Consider the following 23,532-nt stretch of genomic DNA (forward strand, 5'->3'; position numbering starts at 1 on the left):
TCTTTAATCTTAAGACACTTAACGTACGCGCCATCTCGTGGCAACTTTCATAACAATCCAATGAACATTCTATTGGAAGGTTCCGTGATACCATCCTGTGCCTTCACTGTTTCGGCGCGTAGTTGAACACATTTGGTACTAGAATCCCACCACTCCACCACAGAGTCACCGCAGTAGACGTTAGATGAGCGCTGTCGCTCCGCGGCACTTGTTTATTTATTTGTCACGTTTCAACTGGTTAGTGCCATTTTATGTGCACATATATTGCCCTTACATGCATGGTGAATAGCCATAGTACTGTGCTGATTACATTTTCAAAGCCATTCCAAATAGATTACATGAATCGAAAGTGGTATGTTTTAATGCATGCCTCACCCTACAAGTTCCCTCCTCTTCATGCGATATTGAAATGTACTCTATTAATCTTACTCAATTCTGTTCTTTGTGTTCGGTAAATGATTAGTTGCAATTTAAACTTAAAATGTGGGGTGGCATGGATCACACTATTCGGAAAACTGTGGGCACTTTAATCCTTTATGTAATTTTACATCATTTAATTGAATTGCACTGTGCCTTATAAAAGCAGGCTTTCCTGTGAGATTTGTGCCTCATGTTTTCTTGAATAAAAATGACAGGAAACCTGTCTAACTGATAGGTAACTCAGTATCCCAAGTTGCATGGATTCAATGTGAATGAGATTATGGTTTAGGACCGAATTCAGTTAATTGTACATTTTTTAAAGCATTTTGTTAACTGTTAAAAGTAAAATAAAAAATTATATTGTTCTTTTTCAGTGTGTGTCAAATTCATATCCTTTGATTTATGTGGTGGATGCTAAAAAGATTAAATGATCGTTGATAATATCTAGTGGTAAGCATGTTCGTACTACTCATCAACATTGTACTCATCGTTAATTTTATATAGAAGACCAAGCATCAAATAGTAAAAACATGCTTAAAAGCATTAGTGTGCTAGTAGTTAGTTAAGTTATCGTAATTACGGTAACAAGTTGGTTACAATCAATTAGTAGAAAAGCAAAACCCACTTATACTGCGAACGTTAATTTGCTAGAATTCAGAATGCACGTGAGAAGTGGTGCAAGACCTGTGCAAGTCTTATTCGTCGTAAATAATTATATCGTGTCTTTTCTTTTTTTTTAGTTGAGAGGCTGAAGATCTGACAGGCAAGATGCAACCAGTGCAAGAAGATAGTGTGTTAACTCCCCAGGAGATGACACTACTGGCCGAGTACGACAGTCGCCTATATGGCTTCCTGAAGCTGAATACGGTAGAAGAGTCACCAAAAAAGACTCTCATTATGAAGGCAGTGCAGTATTTGGAGAAGGTATTGGCCGACAACCGCCTCTTCCAGGAAATGGAGAAGAAAACGAAGCCAAAGTGTGACAGCACCGAGAAGCTTGTCAATCCCAAAACATACTGCAAGCTTGGACACTTACACCTATTGCTGGAAGATTATGCAAAGTCACTGTCAGCTTATCAGAAGTTCTTCAACATAGAGGAGGAATACTGGAAAGATGCACCATTTCTGTATGGCCTCGGATTAGTGTACTTCCATTACAATGCATTTAAATGGGCGGCGAAAGCATTTCAACAGGTTTTGTACGTCGATCCAAGCTTTAGTCGTGCGAGTGAGGTTCACCTGAGGTTGGGGATCATTTTTAAAATCAACAACGATTTTGAGTCGAGCCTAAAACATTTCCAGCTGGCGCTGATCGATTCGAACCCTTGCTCTTTGTCGAAGATCGACATTCAGTTCCATGTCGCACACCTCCACGAGGTTCAAAGCAAGAACATCCGTGCGAAGGAACTGTACGAGAAGTTGCTTCAGACGCCCGACTTGTCGAACCAAGTGCGTGCGAATGCCTTGCGACAGCTTGGCTGGATGTACCACACGTGTGAGTCACTCGGTCTGAAACTTCAGCGAGAGGCCTGCGCCATTTCCTACCTACAGAAGGCTATTGAGGCTGATCCGAACAGTGGACAGAGCTGGTACTTTCTGGGTCGGTGTTATTCTAGTGCAAGTAAAGTCCATGATGCATTCGTTTCCTATAGACACAGCATAGACAAATCTGAGGCAAGTGCAGACACCTGGTGCTCAATTGGTGTACTCTATCAACAACAGAACCAGCCAATGGATGCGCTGCAAGCTTACATCTGTGCTGTGCAGCTAGATAAAGAGCACTTTGCTGCATGGACGGACCTAGGCATATTGTATGAGTCGTGTGGCCAACTGAAGGACGCGTTGACTTGTTATGTGAATGCGTCCAGGTGTAAAGTACAAGTGGGCTCGAATATCGCGGCGCGAGTGAAAATCCTGGAGACGCAGCTGGCTAATCCGCAGCTGAGCAGCTTGCAAAGACCAAAGACACTTCCCAGTATTGAGGAGGCGTGGAATCTTCCGATACCCGCCGAGTTAACGTCTCGGCAAGGCAATGCAAACAATATGCAGCAGCGCTCAGCTATCGGGATGGCCGGACCGAAGCAGTACATGGCGCAGAGCTACGCTCAGAGCCTCGTGCACCCGTCTTCGCCCAACGTGGGCAACATGCTCGGCGCCGGTTACACGTCACCAAGCGCTTCGAAGAAGCGCCGAATTTCTGGTGCTGGCGGCAACGTGGGCGGCGAGCTAATACAGCCGCCGTTCATGAGTGCAGACCACCGAGCTGCATCGCAGCAGCAACAGCAGAGCCAGCAGCAGCAGTTGTCGGCAGCTAATGTGCCTTACTCGCAAACTCACTTACCTCAGGGAAACTCGCAAAATACTCAGGTGACTATCACAAGTAGTGCTATCGCAGCGTCCGTGCCGCACGACGCCGCCACACCCGACGCGACACAGACGGCCGTCGCGCAGACGGGCGATGCACAGCCGCAGGCTGGCACGCGCCCCGCGCTCACCAATCTGACGTCGTCGCTGATGGGACCAAACAACAACAACAATAACAATGCAAGAGGCGGCGCGCAGAAGGCGGGCGGCGCGTCGTCGTTGCTTCCGGCTGACGTCGCGACGCTGAAGATGTCGGCCGCGCAGATCATCGCCGCGTGCAAGGGTCTCGGCAAGCAGGGGCTGTTCAACACGAGCATGCCGCCGCCGCAGCCCCCGCCGCCGCCGACACCGTCGCCGCCAAAGGAGGAGCTGTACCCGCCGACCCCGAGCACGTACCTCGAGAACAAGAAGGACGCGTTCTCGGCCGAGCTGCAGAAGTGGATCCACTCGCACCCGGTCGCGGTCGTGCGCGGCCTCGCCGGCGCCCTCAAGCTCGACCTCGGCCTGTTCTCGACGCGCAGCCTTGTCGAGGCGAACGCCGACCACATCGTCGAGGTGCGCACGCAGCACCAGCAGCCATCCGACGAGAACTGGGACGCCGGCTGCAAGACGCAGGTGTGGCAGTGCGAGAGCAGCCGTTCGTACACGTCGATCGCAAAGTACGCGCAGTACCAGGCGCAGTCGTTTCAGGAGAGCCTGAAGGAGGAGCACGAGCGCGCGCACGGCGTCTACCACGACACGGACAGCGACTCGGGCTCGTCGTCGAACGCCAAGATCGGCGGCGTGAAGAGCAAGAAGGAGAAGGCGCCGCCGTTCAAGGTGATCAAGTTCGGCACGAACGTCGATCTCTCCGACGAGATCAAGTGGCGCGCGCAGCTGCAGGAGCTGACGAAGCTGCCGGCGATGTTCCGTGTCGTCTCGGCGAACAACATGCTCAGCCACGTTGGCCACAACATCCTCGGCATGAACACGGTGCAGCTGTACATGAAGGTGCCGGGCAGCCGCACGCCGGGCCACCAGGAGAACAACAACTTCTGCTCGGTAAACATCAACATCGGGCCGGGCGACTGTGAGTGGTTCGCGACGCCCGTCGAGTACTGGGGCGCGATCCACCAGCTGTGCGACCGGCACGGCGTCAACTATCTCAGCGGCTCCTGGTGGCCACTCGTCGACGACCTCTACGAGAACAACATCCCGCTGTACCGCTTCATCCAGCGGCCGGGCGACCTCGTCTGGGTCGGACCCGGCGCCGTGCACTGGGTGCAGGCGATCGGCTGGTGTAACAACATCGCGTGGAACGTGGCGCCGTTCACCGCGCAGCAGTACCACCTCGGCATGGATCGCTACGAGTGGAACAAGCTGAACGCGTACAAGTCGATCGTGCCGATGGTGCACTTGTCGTGGAACGAGGCGCGCAACGTGAAGATCTCCGAGCAGCGGCTCTTCGAGATGATCAAGTGCACGCTGCTGCGCACGCTCAAGGAGTCGCAGATCATACTGGAGTACGTGGACAGCCTCGGCAAGCGCGTGCTGTACCAGCAGCGTGAGCGCAACGAGATCGCGCACTACTGCCACATCTGCGAGGTTGAGGTCTTCAACATCCTGTTCTGCCGCGAGCAGGAGAATGGCAAGCACCAGGTGTACTGTCTCGACTGTGCGCGCAAGCTCAGTCCAAGCCTCGATGGCTTCATCATCCTGCAGCAGTACCAGATGGTCCACCTCGCCGAAGTCTACGACAACTTCCAGCTGCAGATGCCACTAGGGCCGCCCGCGGGAGGTATATGAGATCAGTGAGAGGTGTAGGAAGGGCCGGTGCGAGGCCAATCAGTTCTGCGAGAGGATTCGCAAGCACCCACAGGAGGCGTGTGAGGTCTGAGAGAGGTGGCAAGAGTCTGTGGAAGGGCGTGTGAGGTCTGCGAAAGGAGTAGCAAGCATTCACAGGAGGCGTGTGAGGTCTGTAAGAGCAGTAGCAAGCATCCGTGGCAGGCGTGTGTGGTCTGTGAGAGTAGTAGCAAGCATCCACAGGAGGCGTGTGAGGTCTGTGAGAGCAGTAGCAAGCATCCGCGGCAGGCGTGTGAGGTCTGTGAGAGCAGTAGCAAGCATCCGCGGCAGGCGTGTGAGGTCTTGACAGAGGAAACAGCTATCTCGTGTAATGCCAAACAGATCTTGTGCACGTCTTCATCGTTGTGCACACGTTTTGGGTGCGATCCTGTGTACGTATCATTTTCTCGTAATTGAAAGAAAGAGAGGATTTAGGGTCGAATGGGAAAAGCTACGGTGTACCCTTAAAATATTTTCTGTAGGGAGAGTGTGATGTTCTGCGTTATCTACATGAGTTCATTAAATGTAGTAAGATTACAGCAGTTCGTAATAAGAATCCGTCGTAACACTCAAATGTGTTTGTGTGTAGGTAATTTTTCAGAGCCCGCGAAGAAATGCGAGAAATGTGTTCATTTATGTACTGAATATGTATTGTTCTTGTTCTGCACTGTGGCTTGCATTGTTTGTTGCATGTGAATTGTCGAGATGTCATGCATCGCAATAATGTTCTGTTTTCTTGACAAGATCTCGCGTGTGTGAAACAATGAGTGCTGTTTAAAGTGCATTGTTGTTGTAGCCGATCGCATACTATCTGTTCTTTGCATTTCTTGTGGGCTCTATATTATCGATGGTGGCATGCCTGTTTCTGTCTGCTGGCATTTTGATTGGAACTCAGGAACCTAATAAGAACGCTAGCAGTACGGAAACAGGCGGCGTTCCACTGCTGATACGCCGTTTTGTACGACGACGGTGTGCTCAGTTATCATCACTGCCAGAGTGAGCACCCGGCTGGCGTGCATTTGTACAGTGTTCACTGATTTTTACTCCACATTCAACTGTGTGCACGGAGATGCCAGGCTAGTTACAGCATCGTAGGTGTTTGAAATTATGATTTTTTTTTCACCATTTAAGCCGTCGCTCTGTGCCTCCTTCGAGATTTAGTGACACCGCGGACGGAGGTAGGCGGCGTGGCGAGATTCGCAGCTTGCGTGTGCAGCGAAGTCGCGATTGTGCAATTTTACGTTTGACGAGCGTTTGCCGCGCGTGGCAGCGGTGTTAGTGCCGCCACCACTGCTTTTGTTGTGGAGACGAGACGGGGAGGCAGGCGTGCACCTGCCCCTGAAGGGCAGTCTGTCTGTGCAGGTAGCTGGGCCATCCAGCCGGCGAGATCCGAGGTGCACAGACAGTGCAAGGTCAGCGTGCGGCGAGGCGGACGGACTCGCATTGATAGGAATTCTAGCCTAGATACATTGTGTGTTCCCCCACGTGTTTGTGGTAGCCGTGCGCTGTACTGTGTGAAGTGTGCGTGTTTTGACAGCAAGAGAGGGCAACTACTACGTAAAGGCAGGAGTTGTGGTGTGGAGATTGACAAAATGTCTGGTTGGTTGCTATGGTTGCTAGAGTGCCCCCCCCCGCTTCATTCCCAAGAGACAACCGACTGTACATTGGCAGACTAAAAATGGTTTTTGAGTGTTTCTTCAATATTTTTTCTAGTTTTTTTTTTTAAACGGAGTACTTGACTGTGTTTTGGTAGTGCAGCTGATGAAAAGCATGTATAAAAATAAGTTGGTATGTGCATGGATTATGTATCCCCCATCTTACTGCCATCTTCTACTAGTTTTGTTTAGTAACTTATTTCCGACAGGGTCATGTATAAATTGCAGTCGTTATTTTTACTAGTTAGTAATGAAGTTCTTGGGTCCAAAATGTATAGTTTCATGGAGTCAATTGATTTTGTTATAACTGCGATAGTTCGCAAGGCAACCAAGATTTCCCCCATGCACACGTGTAAATTGTACATGTACGTATGTAACTAAAGGGAGTCTGTACAGTAACGCAGTGTTTGTGTTGTCTAGCGAGAGTGAGAGAGTAAGATAAGGGAAAATACGCGAGGCTTGTAAGGTTATTATTGAGACGTTTGTCTATACCCTTGCCGCCTTGTCTAATAGATATGGTCTAATTTCTTCTACCGAGAACAAACTGCATGAGTATTGTGATGAGCTTTATACTTTATATTCAGGAAATCCTGACCTTGCTGTCAAACTACCAAAGAATACATTCGCGATCACGTCCATAATTTTGTCGTTCCGCAAACATGTCGGCCGTTTCTATTTGTGTCCCGTAGTGCATGTCCATTGAAAAAACCGATCGCTTGTCGGAATACAGAGCAAACGGTTTTTGATTCGAATTCGGATTCTCGATCAACATGTGTGGTGTTGGATGCATACTAACGATGCGAGTAGCTTCGTCACGATATTTCAGCCATTATGTGTACGAATTTCTCCTATCGGCGGTTGCCTCTTGATGCCATAGAAGAAAGATTTCATCATGATATTCAGATTCACAATCGTAATATTGGTTCTTCATGCGAGTTGCATTGTTTTGATTATATGCAAAAGTGTATTTTATTTTGTGTACACGTTCGTCATCGATTCATGATTGTGTAAAATCATGTGCATGTCTCTGTAAAGTTATGTAATGCGCGCGGGGAGAGAGTTATTTGCCAGCATTCGTCTGTAATTTCGGTTGTGAAGTCACGCACTTACTACGAGTCTAGTTGAAGGACGTTTGCAGTTGCTGGTCACTGAATGAGTCGGTCGAGCGCGGAGTTACAGGCCAGGTCGTTTGTGACCTCGGTCAACCCGGTTTGGCTCGTAGGGTGAAACTGCTTTGGCTATCTTTGCAAAGCATGTAATAGTTCACGCTGTACCTTTGTGTACGCCGGGGTGTTTGGAAAGATCCTTTCAAGCAATTGTTCCTATTGATACTATTGAATTATACTTTCTTCGATTGACTACTTACTTAGTCGCTTCCAAATGCAGAAATTCAGTCCGAATCTGAACACATTTTTAACAAAATATGTATATTCAAGCCATTTCTGCAGTGAATTCCTGCAGGCGGCAGGTTTCAAGTATTGCATATGTAAATTTATACGTATTTGCAAGTGGCGAATTGTCGCCATACCAGAGCTTCCGTCTTTATCCGTTGACGATACCTTTGGTTGGTTTCCGTATTATTGCACAGTATGTGCGTGTGTGTGCGTGTGCGTGTGCGTGTGCGTGTGCGTGTGCGTGTGTGTGTGTGCGCGTGTGCGCGTGTGTACGTGTCTGGTGTGCATGCGTGCGTGGGCTTTGTACAGGCAACTCTCAGTCTCAGGCAAATCTGCGAGACCACTCCACCCTTACATTAACACGTAAGCAAATATTTGTTGTTCAACCGAAACCTAAGCAGCTTGAATAGCATTGGCGCGAGGGGCGGCATGGCGATCGGTCAACCGCTGCATCCTGAATCGCTGTCACGTCTTGACCGAGACGTCTCAATGACGCGGAGACGACAACATCTGTGCCCCATCGTTTTCCATTCCAAGGTTATCCCTCCAGTCGTGTCCGCTTGTTGTCTTCCCCACGACGAATGGCATCCCCATCCGCCTCCCCGCTCGCGCAGAAAACCCCTTGCAGTCGACATAAACCGCTGTTGTTGTTGCTGGTGAGGGAATGCTCGGGCGACATTGTGCCAGAGGGGGACAAGCGTGCGGTTAGGTGTGATCAGTCGGGTGCATTGTACGAGAACAATCGCCGGCCCCGAGGCAAGACCTGTATGCCTCCATCAACAGCAAGCGTACTCTCAAGTTACTTGTAAGAAAGTTACTGGTAGGAGCGCTGGTGTATGCGCTTACCGGCATCTCCGCTGCAGGACATTTATGGTAGTTTCTGCTCCATAGGTACCTTGTACCTCGACGACTTTCATGACTGAGTTTAGCAATTTCTGCTGAAAGAAATTTAAGCAGTCGAATTTGTACGATTTGACAGGCAACTTCTTACGAAAATTGCTGCTTAGCTGATCGTGAATGAATGGTTGCGGGGCAGAACTGTTGTTAATATGGGAATACGTCAACGTTAACGATAGTTAGATTATGAATAGTCTCTTTTTTATTATTGCGTTTTTGTGAATTTCGTCTCATTCTGTGTGTGAAGTGTTTCAATAAATTGATGGGGCATGTGTCAAAGCAAGAAATGTTACGTAAGTAACTCCTGAAAAGCCCGTATACTGCAGTTTCTGGCTTATTGAAATGTTGACCTCGTTCGTTCCTTTACACATGGCTGTTTGTAATATACATGTAATTTACACATTAAAAAAAGACTCGTTGTACAGAAAAGCATCTCTCTGTAGCTGAATTGGATTGTATTCAAAAGTGCAGAATCAAAAATAAAAGTTTTGTAACTGTATTTAAGGAGATTTAGCATGCTCACTGGTGTTTGTCGCACATTGTACATAAAAAACTATTGAAGCGGCATGCCTTCCTCAGAACTGTCATGCACTCTCACCAGAAATCCAATGGTTAATGTTGAAAGCATAAACGATAGCTAATTTCTGCTCCACTTACATTGTAGATATTGTAAAATAGGTAATATTAAGATTTTGTTCTAGCAAGAAATATTACAACCTGAACCAACGTGAAATCGTTTTCAGTGTTTGCTCTGAAATGTTTCTGAAAAGGTGTCCCGTGTCCACTTCCTTTATGCAATGGTCGATTCGTTCGTTGGTCTCACATATCGAAAAAACGATTTTGCTTTAATCGTCTCTGCGTATATACGAAAATGTATCAATTGGATGGAGAGGATAACAAAGCGGAAATTATAGTGGCGGTGAATGATAGGTGTTCATAACAAAAACATTACGATCCTGGTTAAGGTTTTGGCATGAACCCTACAATTACCTTACATCTACACACAAACATGCATGTATCAGGTGACAGACCATATGTATATTGTAAATCTTATACGAAATTATTACTTGTAGTGGCCTATCATCCCGAGATAAATGGTAAGTGTCAACACTACATACATACCAGCCCTTTAGGTTTACCCTACAGCCCTAGCAAATATCTTCAATCAATTATGCTGCGCAGCAATGAAAATGAGTTTTGCACATGTACAAGTTTCATTCAAAAATACACATTTTTTATTGCAAATGATTCAAAATGTCTAGTATAAAATGTCATCAATGAATTAACATATAATTACACGTGAATTCATACGATTTAGTCACCGAGTGGTTCACCTGTTTGTACAACATGTGCAGTATCGCTCTAGCAAAAACTTCGTTCAACACTTGACTCTTAACAACTTTAACAACATTGTGCAGATAACAAAGTCAAAGTCAAACATCTGTAAGGCCAAAACAAAATATAGGTGTGGTTACGGTTTCCCGACCGACCCTATTTATTCCCAGCTACCCTAAACATCTTATTGTCAATTTTCTTTAAAGTAAAAAAAAAAACAATTAAAAAAAAAAAATATGAATTGGACAGTTCCTGCTTCAAAAGGCGCAACGCACATCCTTCGGACATGGTTCGTAAATAAAATATTTCAAGAAAATAAAATGTTTTCCCTACCTACCTACCCTATTTTTTTCGGCATGTAACGGTAACCACACATATTTTGTTTTGGCCTAAGGAAACTATACTAATAACATGCTACCGAGCAACTATGAAATGTCAAGCTATCATCTAACATAGCGAACGAGGGCACAACTAGTAAATTTAATTAAGGCCATTAACACAAGCATTTTATTAATTAGAGAATGCAGTCCAATGTACATAACAGAATATGAACAAATTATTTTTTCCATTTAGCCATGCTGCGCACATGCGTGTAATCAAATAAAATCTAAACAACTAAAGGCTCATAGGGGTCTATGTCCCAGGGTACTGCCGGGAACGTACCCTGGGTTAACTATTTGAATATGGTATAGCCGGTAGGGGAGTAGGCATAGGCGACTTCCTAGACTCGTTAGTGGAGTAGGCGAGGTACGGTCCGGCATATTAGATCACAGGCCCTGGGCCAAGGGCCTGTGATTAGATAGTACCAGGGTACGTTCCGGTATACCGGACCATACCCAGGGTACGTTCCGGCAGTACCCTGGGGGACATAGACCCTCTCAGCCAAACTAAAGCTCAAATATGTAAGCAGTTGGCAGACAACAACACGGAGTTAACCTAACCTCAATGCTGCCATCTACAAGAAAATATGTACTTTAATACATCTCTGAACTTATGCTTCAAAAACGTCTAAAGGTTCAGTACAATGCCACAGTTTAATTTATGACTACAATAACACATCAGCATTTCGTTCGAAGAGGGCGACATTTGTTCTGTGCAATTATCACAATTTATTATGAGGATGGGGTTCATGCAAGCACGAAGATAAGAAAAACAAGCCCATAAATATTAGACATGGGCAATAATACACAATAGGGTGACACACACATACACAGCAACATTACGTCAGAAATATATCACAACTAATAGTGATATATTTTCGATTATACACTTTCACCCGTACAGCTGGTCGACATTGAAATTGATTTATTTGTTGCTTTTTAATCTCTAAAAATATATGTCTGTGCTCCTTTAATATATTCCAGTTGATATAACTGGGTTGAACCGAATTATGTGCATTCATCCTTGACTATCGTGAACCTCCCGTGGGTTACAAAAAGTAAATGCTATGCTAAAAACCGTTTTGGTCTGTTAAAAGAAGTGATGTTTCAACATTATATATTGCATTTCAGAAAAAATCTTGTGTACTAAATTTTGAATTAAGATTCAGTGTCCAGAACCCATTGCATCTTGTTGATTCTTGTCTCTTCATGTAACTCTGTTCGGTGGCTATAATAATTAAGATGAGGTACTCAAGGTTCATACAATTCTCAATGAACCTGCTCTCTATATTATTATGCACTAGTTCCAACCCCAACACTTACGTGTAAAATAAAAATGCATGTTCCTCACGCACACACGTCCTTCCGAAGATGCAGCTGCTTGCAAAGGCACTTGGATCCCAACCATCTCATAACCTTTAATAGTACTGGTTCTGCTGGCCTTGGAGTTTCTTCATCATTTTGTGAGCCATGCTCTTTTCATCAAATAAACCTCTGATCATGACAACCTAGAACAGAAAAAAAGTTCAACATGCTTAACATACACGTATACTTACTTGACGTTTTAATGCTTGTTTCTCACTGTGACAACCACTCCTAGCTTTTTTGTTACAACCTCCACTCACCCCCATTGCCCACATCCCTTACCAGAAAATGTGGGTGAGTTTGTAATGCAGCAGAATTACCTATCTCATGTTAATTACATAATATATCGATTCGTTGTCAAAAGAAATTTCATTATACACGAGTATATATCTATAAATTGTGCACAGTCAAACCAGTTAAATAGATAATAAGAATGTATTAATTAAGAATAGTTCACTTAACACATTGTGAAGGCTAGGTTTAGCTTGATTAGAATAGGCTTATCTTAGTAGGCTAGGTTTATCTTGCTAGCAAAAAGGATATTAGGCTATATTAAAAACCCTGTGCCAAAACAGTATGCCAAATTATTAATAAAAGCTCATTTACACTGTCAGGGAAATTAGACTAATGCATTTACATTGTAGTAAAGAAATCAACATGGCACAAACCAAAGATTGGATTGGCCTAAAAATCATGATCTATATATACATGGCTTTACATCAGAATGCAATATACACAATGTTACAAGTGGATGACGATTCGCCAGAGCAAGCTCGCCAAACTCAGTGATCACGTGACATACACTCAGCATAGTGAGAATGCATATATAAGCATCTCCACACACTCTGCATACTATACAACTCTGGCAATGCACACCTGCACAATGCCTGTCGATATCAGGATACAGATGAAGACAATTGACCAGGTGTTGACTCGCGTGTAGTTGGTCTCCATCACGTTCCTATCCTTTGCCTCGTGGGCTTTCCGTAGAGTCTGTAACTGTATGGACTTTGCTAGATTGCTCTTGACTTCTGCAAGAGCACCCTGATAAAGAAATATCAATAAAATTTAATGAAAATGTTTGCATACATATGCCAAATTATTTATCCAATGGGAAATGCTTCATGTATTGTACACTGTGATACAGTTACTTAAGCTAAATATAGCATAAATATGGACCCACAAAGTAATAAATATTATAGCAACACTCTTGCAACAGTTATCTGTTATATACTGGTTATACAGTCAAGTTTTTGGATTCATATACTTGCTATAATCCAAGGGTTTAGCATGATGCATGTAATAAACATTATATGACTTCAAATATAAAACACGTTAATAGGCTTTTCCAAGCAATATTTTTGTATAATAAAGAACTAGAAATGGTAGTTGTCGCCTACTACATGTATCCCCCGCGATCTAGTATGAATGAAATATCTCTGTAAGGATGTACAAGGTAGGTAAAGTGAAATAAGTCACAAAGACGTTACACAACTCATCTGCCGCAGATGTGCAAGTATGTCAAATTTGGTTACCGTAGGGGGCTGACGAGGAAAACTATGTTGATTAGGGTTAAACTAAAAGTCAGAGAGATTATCTTCATGTCCAGATTAAAGGTCAAAGACATGTGCCAATGCGCACTTTCTCTCTCAGACATGTAAGTATACCAAGTGTGGTTGCGCTATGTGAATTAGGGGCCGAGTTATAGAGCGATAATCAAAAAGAAAAAAAAGAATAGTAATATAGCTGACACTCTGACTGACCTTCATGTTATCAATGCTAATGCCTAGCGTCTCTTCATCCCTGACAAACTTCATCCACTCTTCATCATCGTCATCATCATCATCGACCCCATCTGCATTCTCTACCGAGAGCTCGAAATATACAAGTTTGATTGAAAATCTACTGAAGGTGTTGTCAAAGCAGAACTTGTAGTCACCATCTTCTGATGCTGTCACCCTGAACAAAAGAAAGCAAGAAATGCTTTCAAACTAAATAATAAGAAATAGTAATGATGATATAGTAGTAGTATTGTAGTACATAGTAGGGCTGTAACGATACACAAGCCTCTCGATTCGATCCGGTTCTCTATATTAGCCTCTCGATTCGATTCCTTTGATTCAATTCCCAAAATATTGAAATGTTATCTTATTTTTTATATTTTCATTATTTTGCAATAATAAATTATTAGAAATTGCCAATGAATACTAAATGGTGAATAGACTAGAGAGTCTAGAGAGTATACTATACACTGCACAGACGCTGAGTAACATTGGTAAGTAACACTCCACAGTATATAGCGTAGTGCCGCCATCTATTGGAGGAAAAAAGTGGTATCAAAGTGGAACCGAAAATACGAGGAAAATATCGAGGATCGGATCGAGGAAAGAGAATCGCGATCCGATTCGATTTCGGTGGATTGTTACAGCCCTAGTACATAGTAAAGATCATAGGGTCTATGTTCCCCAGGGTACTGCCGGGACGTACCCTGGTCACTATTTGATATGGTTAGGGTTAGGGTTAGGGTTAGGGAGTAGGCGGCTCCCTAGACTCGTTAGTGGAGTAGGCGAGATACGGTCCGGCTTATTAGATAGTACCAGGGTACGTTCTGGTATACCGGACCGTACCCAGGGTACGTTCCGGCAGTACCCTGGGGGACATAGACCCTCTCAGCCATAGTAAAGTGTGTGTACCCGTTCGTTCTGATTTTCCTGAACACATTTTCTACTCAAAAAGTAACATGCTCAACTGAAATGAATAAAATTTATGTAATATAGGCCTATTTATAGTGAATTGACAAAATGTTGGGCGGCTTAACTTCCATATATGTGTAATGTACCACTGTTGAAATTACTTTGGACGAACACCTGCACTGTTAATGATATGCGGTATTCCTGCAAATAGTCGCCATTGCAACCAGTTTAATCCAGGCACATTTTACTTGTTTCATGGGCAGTTCACAATGACCTCAGCTTCTACAGGTAGGTATATAATAATAAATAAGGCAAAAAATAAGCACAAATGTCAACCAACTTTATATGATATTCGGCCTCCAGGTAACCCGAAGGACTAAAACCTGATAACGATATATAATACTAATAATTAGTGTTGTCAATCGGTTGTAATTTCGTAATCGATCATCGGTTGGACCCAAGTAACCGATGATCGGTTACAATCGGTTACTCGGGGTGTTGAATGCCTGCGTGTGCGTAACGTCGTTTGCATGCACGTGTGTGCATGTAATTGTATGTGCTTGTTTAGCCAGCGTATAAAATCCCTAGTGTGTCCTAGGCTTTAGCCCCTCAACAGGAAATAGCAATGATATCTCTGATTCTCATCACTTTTCCAAGTTTTCTTGTTCAAGTTTTACATTTTCATTTACTTCGATTTTTGTTTCTTTTTTCGATGAAATCGATTATGGATTTTGATAACCAAGCGCTTGGTTGGAGCCACTGTTCAACCGATGATCGAGTATAATCGATGATCGTGACATCACTAAGCGCTTGGTTCGAGCCACTGTTCAACCGATGATCGAGTATAATCGATGATCGTGACATCACTACTAATAATAGTATTACAACTTTTATCCATAACATTTACCTGTGGGTATTTTCTGATTTTCGAATATCTGTGATAATGGCATAGCCAGTTGGTGACTGCGTAATAAAGGTTATGTCTAAATCTCCTCCATCGATGACCTGTATATAAAAATATACAATACTTCAGATGCTTGTACACATTTCACACCTCTATGAATTAAAGATATATATAGTAATGGTACCAATTTACCAAACCTGCAAAATAATATCATCATGATTATCAAATAGGGTTCCTAAACTCACCAGCTGCTAATGACTGTATTTGAGTGACACACACAATTACGCTCATTAGCCAAACAATAGGGAGTTATACATATAGGAGCATGGTTAGGGAGTTTTGGATGATAACCAGGTACTTGCTCCTATTTACATTTTGGCGCAGTGGCAGTTTTCCGCAGGAATTCACAAGATATCTCTGACTCTGGGTAAAGTAGGCAGTACCAGTAAGAAAAGTTATAATTTGATACCAAAATGGAGTCAGTTGGTTGTGTATTTGCGCCGTGCTTGTGTGAAATAAAGCGAGCGTCATGCAAGTTTTCAGGGTTCAACATTAACTTTTTATTTCACTAGACCATCGGGCTATAGTAACTGAGGAAAACCACTAGCCCTGACCTAACTTTCACTAGCCCAGACCCAGACCATTGTTATGAAAAACTTTATTTAGATAAGAGTGTGTCATCGTATGAATTCATAGATGCTGTTTCCCACGCTTTAAATCGCGCGTGGGCCGAGTTCTCGTGCAGCATTCGTATTCCACCACAGGCATACACCGGCGCACGGTTTATCGATCGTCTACTGCGGCTGGTAGCAAGCCACGTTATTGTTTTTGCCGAAGGGTATCTGGCCTCACACTCTGCTAGACAATGTACACGCTCTGCGACAAACAGTGCGGCCGCGAACCAGACTAGCCAGAGATGACCTTTCAGTGCACCCTGGGTTGCACGCTAGGTTAATGGGCTAGACACTGACAGGTATTGTTTTAACTTTAAAGCACGAACACCGTAATAAAGATTCGATGTTTTGCCTTGCACTGACATTGTGGAAATTGTGCATTTTGTAATTACAAATGTGAATTATAAAGCAGAAAGGTGTGAAATGATGTCATGTAACTATGTGCGAGTACTATATCACCAATTCTAACATGACCAGTCGGGCTACTAGCACTCTGGTTGTATGCGACCGGACCAAGCATTTACCCGACTAGGTCGGTCGGACGTGGGTTAGTGTCGAACCCTGGTTTTTCAGTCGCGCTTCCCCACATGCACTATAATTTTGTTGTAACTTGCTTGTACACAGTCACCGAGTCAGTGCCAGGGTGTGTGTGAGGTGTACTACTACTTTTGTGTTGCAGAGAAGCACTTAACAGCAGTTACAGTTATTACTCAGTGTTTACCCTGGCCAAATAGGTCTGTGAGGTGGTAATTCTGTGTGTGTGTGTAAACTTGCGCATTTCGAGGTCCTACCCAGCTAGGGGGTCCAGCAAATGTTTGAAAAAAAAAGTACAATGTGGTGCTTTCTAAGCTATTTTGGTGCATTATAAGCACTGTTCTATGGAAGAACAGTGATTTTCCTCAGCGAGGCAGTGTTTTGGACAAATATCTGTGAGGTGGCTGAAAATTTGAGTGAGGCGGCACCTCACTCGTGTCAATGCAGGGGAAACGCTGCTAGTGTTAGGCTAGCTCTAGTACTATAGCCCGCGTACAGTTGCCGCAGGGCTATAGAACATTTTATGCCAAGTTTCATAACTGCACCTGTCCCCCAATGCTTCCACGAAAAATGGCTCACAAAACGCAAAATTATCGGGCTTTTTAACACTCATTTATCTACATGGACATCTCACCTATCTTTTTGAACACTTTCCACAACTTTACACCATGTATTTATGCATTTATTCCTCAAAGTACTAGCACTACTTGCGTTTCGTTTTCAAATGTTGTTATGTACACGCGTGACGTCACCCGAAATGTAGACAAAACACATGGGCAGCTATGATGCAGCCATTTCGTGTTTTAATAATAACAAAAACAAGCGAAAGAGAGTAGCCCCTCCCCCTCCCCCTCCCCCTCCCCTCCCTCCTCTCTCCTCCCTCCCTCTCCCCTGCCCCTGTTTCAATTTCATCCTGGGTAGAACCCTGCAGGGGTTTCTCCACACAAAAGGATAGGGATGATTGTAACCCTATCCTGTGTTTGGGTTACATTATTGTATCTACCGTACTCAGTGCAACCGTAGCCGGACTCGTACTCATAGAAAACTAGAACTTATTCATTGATTGATTTCGATTTTGACATCACACAGTCACATTCACATGCACTTGGAACTTTTCAATAATAAAATGATGGTAAATAAACAGGACATGTATTTATAATTTAGTAATTTACTACCAAAGTCTTAATAACTATACCTATAATAATGTTTCTAAACTAGATGGGTCCGGGGCCTGGTCGAATCACTGGCAGCAAGAACAAGTCTGCACCTGCAGCTACAACACACACGCATCTATTGACTATATATATAACAACATTATATATAGTTATATATAACTACTATAACAACTATAGCTACTATAGCTACTATAACAACTATAGCTACTATAGCTACTATAACAAATATAGCTACTATAGCTACTATAACAACTATAGCTACTATAGCTACTATAACAACTATATATAACATTGTTATATATAGTCAATAGATGCGTTTTTCAATCGAGGCGGAAATAATTTAAACGTGGCGCAACGATTGAAACGGGGGGGAAAACTCCCCCCCCGCCCCGTTTTTCTCCCTACGTTGCGCAAACCGGGCGCGCCCGCCTGACAAGGTGCCAGTTACTCTAGCATTTGTCAACATTGCATAATCAATGGGCCTAGTATGCCTTTAACATTGGAACTAGTGTAAGTCTTCTTTGTTTTGATATTATTGACAGTAAATTCTGTAACATGCGTGTTGTTATGTATCATCGTCCATGTTTCTCCTGTCCCCGGCCTGCCTAGCCTGGCTACTAACGGAACCCCTATGGGACGAGAAGTGACTTCCCCCTAGAGCTTGCTCACCAGGTCCCTGTTACACGTAGGGTTGGGAACAGAAGGGTTAGTTGATTAGGCGAGGGATGGACGTCATGCCCTGCGTGCCCACGACACTACACAATTATGATGGACAGACACATATATATCACATATTATCATTATCATTAACAGGGACTTTATTCGCACATGCACCGACAAACAGACAATTCACGCCCAGTGCCCTGTCACGTGTAGGCGCACATTCCGGAATACATGTTACTGTCAGTCAGCAGTTATCTGTTCCGTGCATGCAGTTTCCGTTTATACTGGCTTACCCCTTGGGCCCATACCAAACACCCAAGCCCTCACAGCTGATCACGTGCCCGCATGCTACTAACACGTGCACAGTGAGCCTGAAAGGCCATGTATGCCAATTGCACAGCCACTAACAACAGACAGAATTATGCTGGGCAGAACAGCCATCCAGGGGCAAGTTTTCAGAAACAAAATCTGGCTTAGCATTGGTCGTAATGTTAACAGTTTCTTATATACCATTGAGAGAAACATAGCAAGCTTTTCACGAGTTTCTGATATGCTGTGTGTAGAGGTCCGGTCTACAAGGAAAAGTTATGAAGATAGAATATAATATAGAATATAAAAGATAGAAAGAAATAGTTAAAACTAATGATAAGTCAAATTTTGTTTCTGACAACGGAGTCCCAGATTCTGGTGCCCACCCTTGCATACCGTGCTTTTACTGCAGTTGCTGGGGGAGCCACCAGCTGCACGCCAGCATATCTATGCTCCCTGTAATGCATATTCTATCTACACGGAAGTGCGAAATTTCACGTTCGCGCTGACTGTGCCACGGCTTACTCTCCGCCACCATCAACCTACAATGCGTACTCACCTGGTCTGGCAACTCCTCGCATTGGGACCAGTATTGACTTCTACTTGATCCTACGTGATCACACAAACGGCAGCTACCACTGCAGCAACCTCCCTCTCGCTTTCCTTTACCCGACCACGATAACTGCCTACTCACCAGATTCTTTGCCCACTCACTCACACACCCAAAGAAACGTGTCCGCCGCCTTTCTCGCTCGAGATTAACGTAGAAGAAAGGCCCCGTGTGATTTGCATGCAGGAATGGCACCTTGTTGCATATGTAACGTAGGCTTAATGAGCTCGCGACCTCTTGAGGTATAACCCTGGACCCCAGCCTTCTTCACACACCCAGTGTCTGCTACACATCAGTAGCTGCCTAATCCTAGTACTATAGTAGGAATATAGTAATATAGGCATTATAGCACTATAGCATTATACATCGGGCATATATTATAGTAATATAGTACTATGTATGAACCTGAACATCTGTATTAATAGTAAGATTAATAATTCATTATTTATGTTTTGCAGATTAGCTAAAGAGCCACTATCAAATTACCACATTACTGCTAAGTTTTTTAGCACACAGGTATGCTTAATATTTATAGGTGGTGGTGTTCACCTATGCAATGTTTTGACAGATCGGTATTTATTCAGGGCCCATCAGGAGAATAGTTCTGTGCACTGTCAGAATGTCTTTGGCAAAAACTGACCAAATAAATTTGCAAATGAATGCATAAATTTTATAGACTTATATTGATATGAAAAGGATAGAGTGGTAGGTAAGTGTCAATGTACTTAAGTGTACTTGTTCATGTGTTTTGAGTTGGGCGCATTGCTAACCATGCAAACTGCTTCCTCCACAGGTGGTTTTAGTCCTCAGCAATGTACAAGGGATGATTCTGATACTGCTAGCTGGCAACAACGTCATCAAGTGCATTGCACCCCTCGTCACAGAAACACGTGGAATAGGTAAAGTGCATTACACAGACTCTCCACACTACAGTCACATACTCGTGCCACAGTTGGTACGTCCTGTAAATCATCTGCATAATCCATTTTGACTTCACAGCATACCAGTTGCACCATTTCGAGCAGCACAAGCTTATAATCGTGGTTGAGCCCGTTACGAGGTATATCCACAATAGGAATCGTACGAGCATTTATGTGAGCATAGTCTAGGCCACACGCCCCTGTATCGAAAGGATTCAATCATTTACAATATAGTTTGCTTATAGTAGGCCTACAGTTAGAAGTGGGGTGTCCTGATTTAGTCCTCAAAACTGCTGGAACTAATAATATTTGACATAATCTAGTACAAATATACCAGTTAATGTTGCTAATCAGCATTCAGTGCTGTGTGACACCCCACTAATCAGAGCCTAGTAATGCTCAATTGGTCGTTGTCGTATCAGGTACTACAGATATGTACCCGAGGTACATATATGCATACACAAAGTGTACCNATTTATGTGTCAGTGTACGCGCAATGGCGGCGGCGTGTGTTTACAGTTGATACGCTTCAAGTGCCTGTGGATGTTATGGGGATTGGGTAGAGCAGGTTAAACATTACTTGGAATCAGCCTGGAAGCTTCGGAACAAAATCTCCCGGTAAAGTGAAATTACCGGTGGGAAACTCAAAAATAAAAAAGGGAAATACCGATCTAAAGGTTCCCGTTCATACATACATACATACATACATACATACATACATACTAGTACTAGTAGTAGTAGGCCCCTACTAGCCACAAGTCACAACGGCACAAGTTCCCTTCTCGCTTAACGCTACGGACGTGGATATTCGTCCGAGCATCGAACACCTGTTCGTATGCGCTTATTCGTTCGAGCAGTTGTTGCGCATGCGCTGTTCATGTTGTATTACGTAAATGTAATATAATGCTAGTCTAGGGAGGTGCCTACTCCCTAACCCTAACCCTAATCCTAACACCAGCCCTAACCCTAACACTAACTATAAACCGACTCGGTTCTGTTATTATATGCTCGGTTTCGTATATATATATACGCGAGTGATAGTACCAAACACTATCTATGGTGTATAACCACATACACAACGCATGTATGCAGGGGCATCACAGCCGTAGGGCTGCCGTAGCAAAACGCTACGGGCCCCCAGCCTAAAGCCAAGGGCATAAAATAATCAAAAATCTAAAGGGTAAATAACATTTTAGAGCATCTAGATTTAAGTATTGTCTGGAGAACCCCCCAGACCCCCCCTTTCAGGCCTTCACACTTCCTACCTACGGCACTCGTGTCGTGCGCCTGCGGCATGCAACATGAACAGCGCATGCGCAACAACTGCTCGGACGAATAGCGCATACGAACAGGTGTCCGATGCTCGGACGAATATCCACGTCGTAACACTACGTAGTACGCATGCCAGTGTGTATAATTTTACATAACATGGTTCATAACACGGCTAGTGCGCAGAGCGGAACGATCGCTGCATAGCGGCAAAAGTAAACGCTGGGAAACATTCGACCCGAACTTTTCACTTTGTAGTCTAAAAGCTTCGAATGAACGTATTTTACGAGCAATTTTTTTTACCTATAACATATATATAGGCAAGTACAAACGTGCAATTTTAAAATAATTCATTTTGCCTGATTTTATGTTTGCTGCTTGAAAGTTTGAGGGAAGCTACCTTTAACTTATCACTGTCCATTTGGACAAGTAGGAACAAATCAACTGATTAGTTAGATTCTTTCTCATTTCTGCAAGTTGGTGTAACTTTTTCTTAAATAAATTAAACCACCAATTGGCAATTATAATACTACTTACTAGTATTCGTTATTGTGCATGTTCATGATGTTGATCAATTACAATGATGCAGCCATGTGTTTTTGTTGCTTATGCTATGAGATAGATGGACTCCATTTGTTTTGCAAAATTCATGGAATACCAGAATTTATTGTATTGTATCCTCTAGATAATTAATTTCCACAATTAATTCTGAATAAGATTGGCATAACAATCGCTTTTGTTTACAATGTGGAGATTCACACAAAAATGGTCCAGAAGCCCTGTGTGAAAAAAATACATAATTCTAAACTCCCACAATTTCTGAGGCACTATCAGATTACAAAGTCTAGTAGTTGATATGACTACCACAGAAAGAAGGTTAATTTTGCACCCTGGTTATGGCTCCCACACCATGAACAGTCATCCATGATTGAGCTTGTACATATTCAGTTTGGTTTAGACTCATTCTAGACTGGGATGCAAAGCAACATAAATTTAGTTGCAGTCCAGGTCATTTTGTTACAACTTACATGCATGCTCGTTACTAAATTGCTCCGGATCTAAGATTAGTTTTTATTCAAACTATAGACTGGTACCACTGTATGCATTTACGTGCAAGCAGTGAGTTAAAAATCAGTTAAAAAGAGCTTTGAATAGCTGGCTTTGAAACACCACATTGTTCACAGAGAAAACAAATGCATACATACAATTTTGATAAGGTGTATCAGGGTTCTCCCCAGATATTTTTAAAGGCATGTTTATGGCCTAGCAATTTGTGCAAAGGACAAGTACTTTCCTTGAGTTGGGTAGATTGCAAACAGGTTTGACTAGTATCATCCATTGGCATAGCGGCCACTGTTGAATTCATAAGAAGCCATACCACTAAACAAGTGCCGATTGTAGTCGTTGAGTATAGTTCTGGTATATCGGAGAGGTTGCTGTTTCGGAGCAGATGACAGGAGAGTATGCTGTACAATTGGAGACTGTAAAGTGCTGGCCCGAGGTGGTTTTTCATCTCATTAATAGAACTCTGGCAAATTCCTATATATGTTATAAAAACAATCCTAATTCCCCTATACCACACAGTAAGCAAAACACACATTTAGAAGTTATGTTTAGCCTCGGTGAGAACCTCATCGGTAGTTATGTGGAACCCAAAAGAAAGGTTGCGAGGGCAAGACCTACCAGCCACGTTCTAGAAAATCTTCCAGGAAAAAAAAGAAAAAATGTGTTGTTAGTGCGAGACTGTTGGATTCAAGGACAGTCATACTATCAGTATTGTGCAAAGACTGTAGTGCGGGTTTGTGTAGTGGCTGTTTTCGAAAATACCACAATTGAAGTGTAAACATGAGTGAAAAAATGCTATAGATATGTGACAGTCTTTTCTTTAAAATAATAAATCATTGTCATTGCTATTATTTACTCTATATGGTCTTTATTTATGGTTTGCAATATCATGGTAAATTTTCAAAATAAATTTGTACAGCATACAAATTTTTTATTTTATTTATACCCCTGAAATGGTTTGGTCTAAAAAGCGATGAGCCTAAACTGTGTTAAACTAGAATGAACTAGCAGCTAACTGTCAATTCAAACAACCATCTTCCTACACTGACAGTGAATTATTCAAAGCATAATCAACCACTGTCAGT

At 43.4% G+C, this 23,532-nt stretch overlaps 2 protein-coding genes across 4 annotated transcripts in view; one reads left to right on the top strand and one right to left on the bottom strand.

Moving 5' to 3' along the window:
* Positions 1-9,050, top strand: part of LOC106820917 (histone demethylase UTY-like) — a 14,440-nt gene extending 5,390 nt beyond the window's left edge. For 2 of the 3 annotated variants that reach the window (XM_014825517.1, XM_014825516.1), the window contains exons 2-3: positions 795-870; positions 1,161-9,050. In XM_014825517.1, coding sequence (XP_014681003.1) covers positions 1,189-4,569 — 3,381 coding nt within the window. In that variant the 5' untranslated portion in view covers positions 795-870; positions 1,161-1,188 and the 3' untranslated portion in view covers positions 4,570-9,050. The remainder of the gene's footprint in view (positions 1-794; positions 871-1,160) is intronic. The other variant, XM_014825518.1, reaches the window with a different exon arrangement.
* Positions 9,051-10,586: 1,536 nt separating this feature from the next.
* LOC106820901 (transmembrane emp24 domain-containing protein 5-like) lies at positions 10,587-19,164 on the bottom strand. Its single transcript, XM_014825501.1, has 6 exons — positions 19,143-19,164; positions 15,421-15,425; positions 15,232-15,329; positions 13,395-13,590; positions 12,508-12,675; positions 10,587-11,774 (listed from the first exon to the last, which is right to left on the bottom strand). Exons 1-6 carry the CDS (start codon positions 19,162-19,164, stop codon positions 11,685-11,687), a joined length of 579 nt encoding a protein of 192 aa, XP_014680987.1. The 3' UTR covers positions 10,587-11,684.
* Between the last annotated feature and the right edge of the window lie 4,368 nt (positions 19,165-23,532).

This window comes from Priapulus caudatus, unplaced genomic scaffold (genome assembly GCF_000485595.1).
Source record: "Priapulus caudatus unplaced genomic scaffold, Priapulus_caudatus-5.0.1 Scaffold52, whole genome shotgun sequence".
Classification (NCBI taxonomy): Eukaryota; Metazoa; Priapulida; class Priapulimorpha; order Priapulimorphida; family Priapulidae; genus Priapulus; species Priapulus caudatus.

Coding starts and splice junctions, on each gene's coding strand:
- LOC106820901 (XM_014825501.1), bottom strand. CDS start 19,164: ATGCGAGGAGTTGCCAGACCAG. Junction 13,591..15,231: donor AAATCAGAAAATACCCACAG/GTAAATGTTATG, acceptor TCTTTTGTTCAG/GGTGACAGCATCAGAAGATG. Junction 12,676..13,394: donor TTAGCATTGATAACATGAAG/GTCAGTCAGAGT, acceptor TTTCTTTATCAG/GGTGCTCTTGCAGAAGTCAA.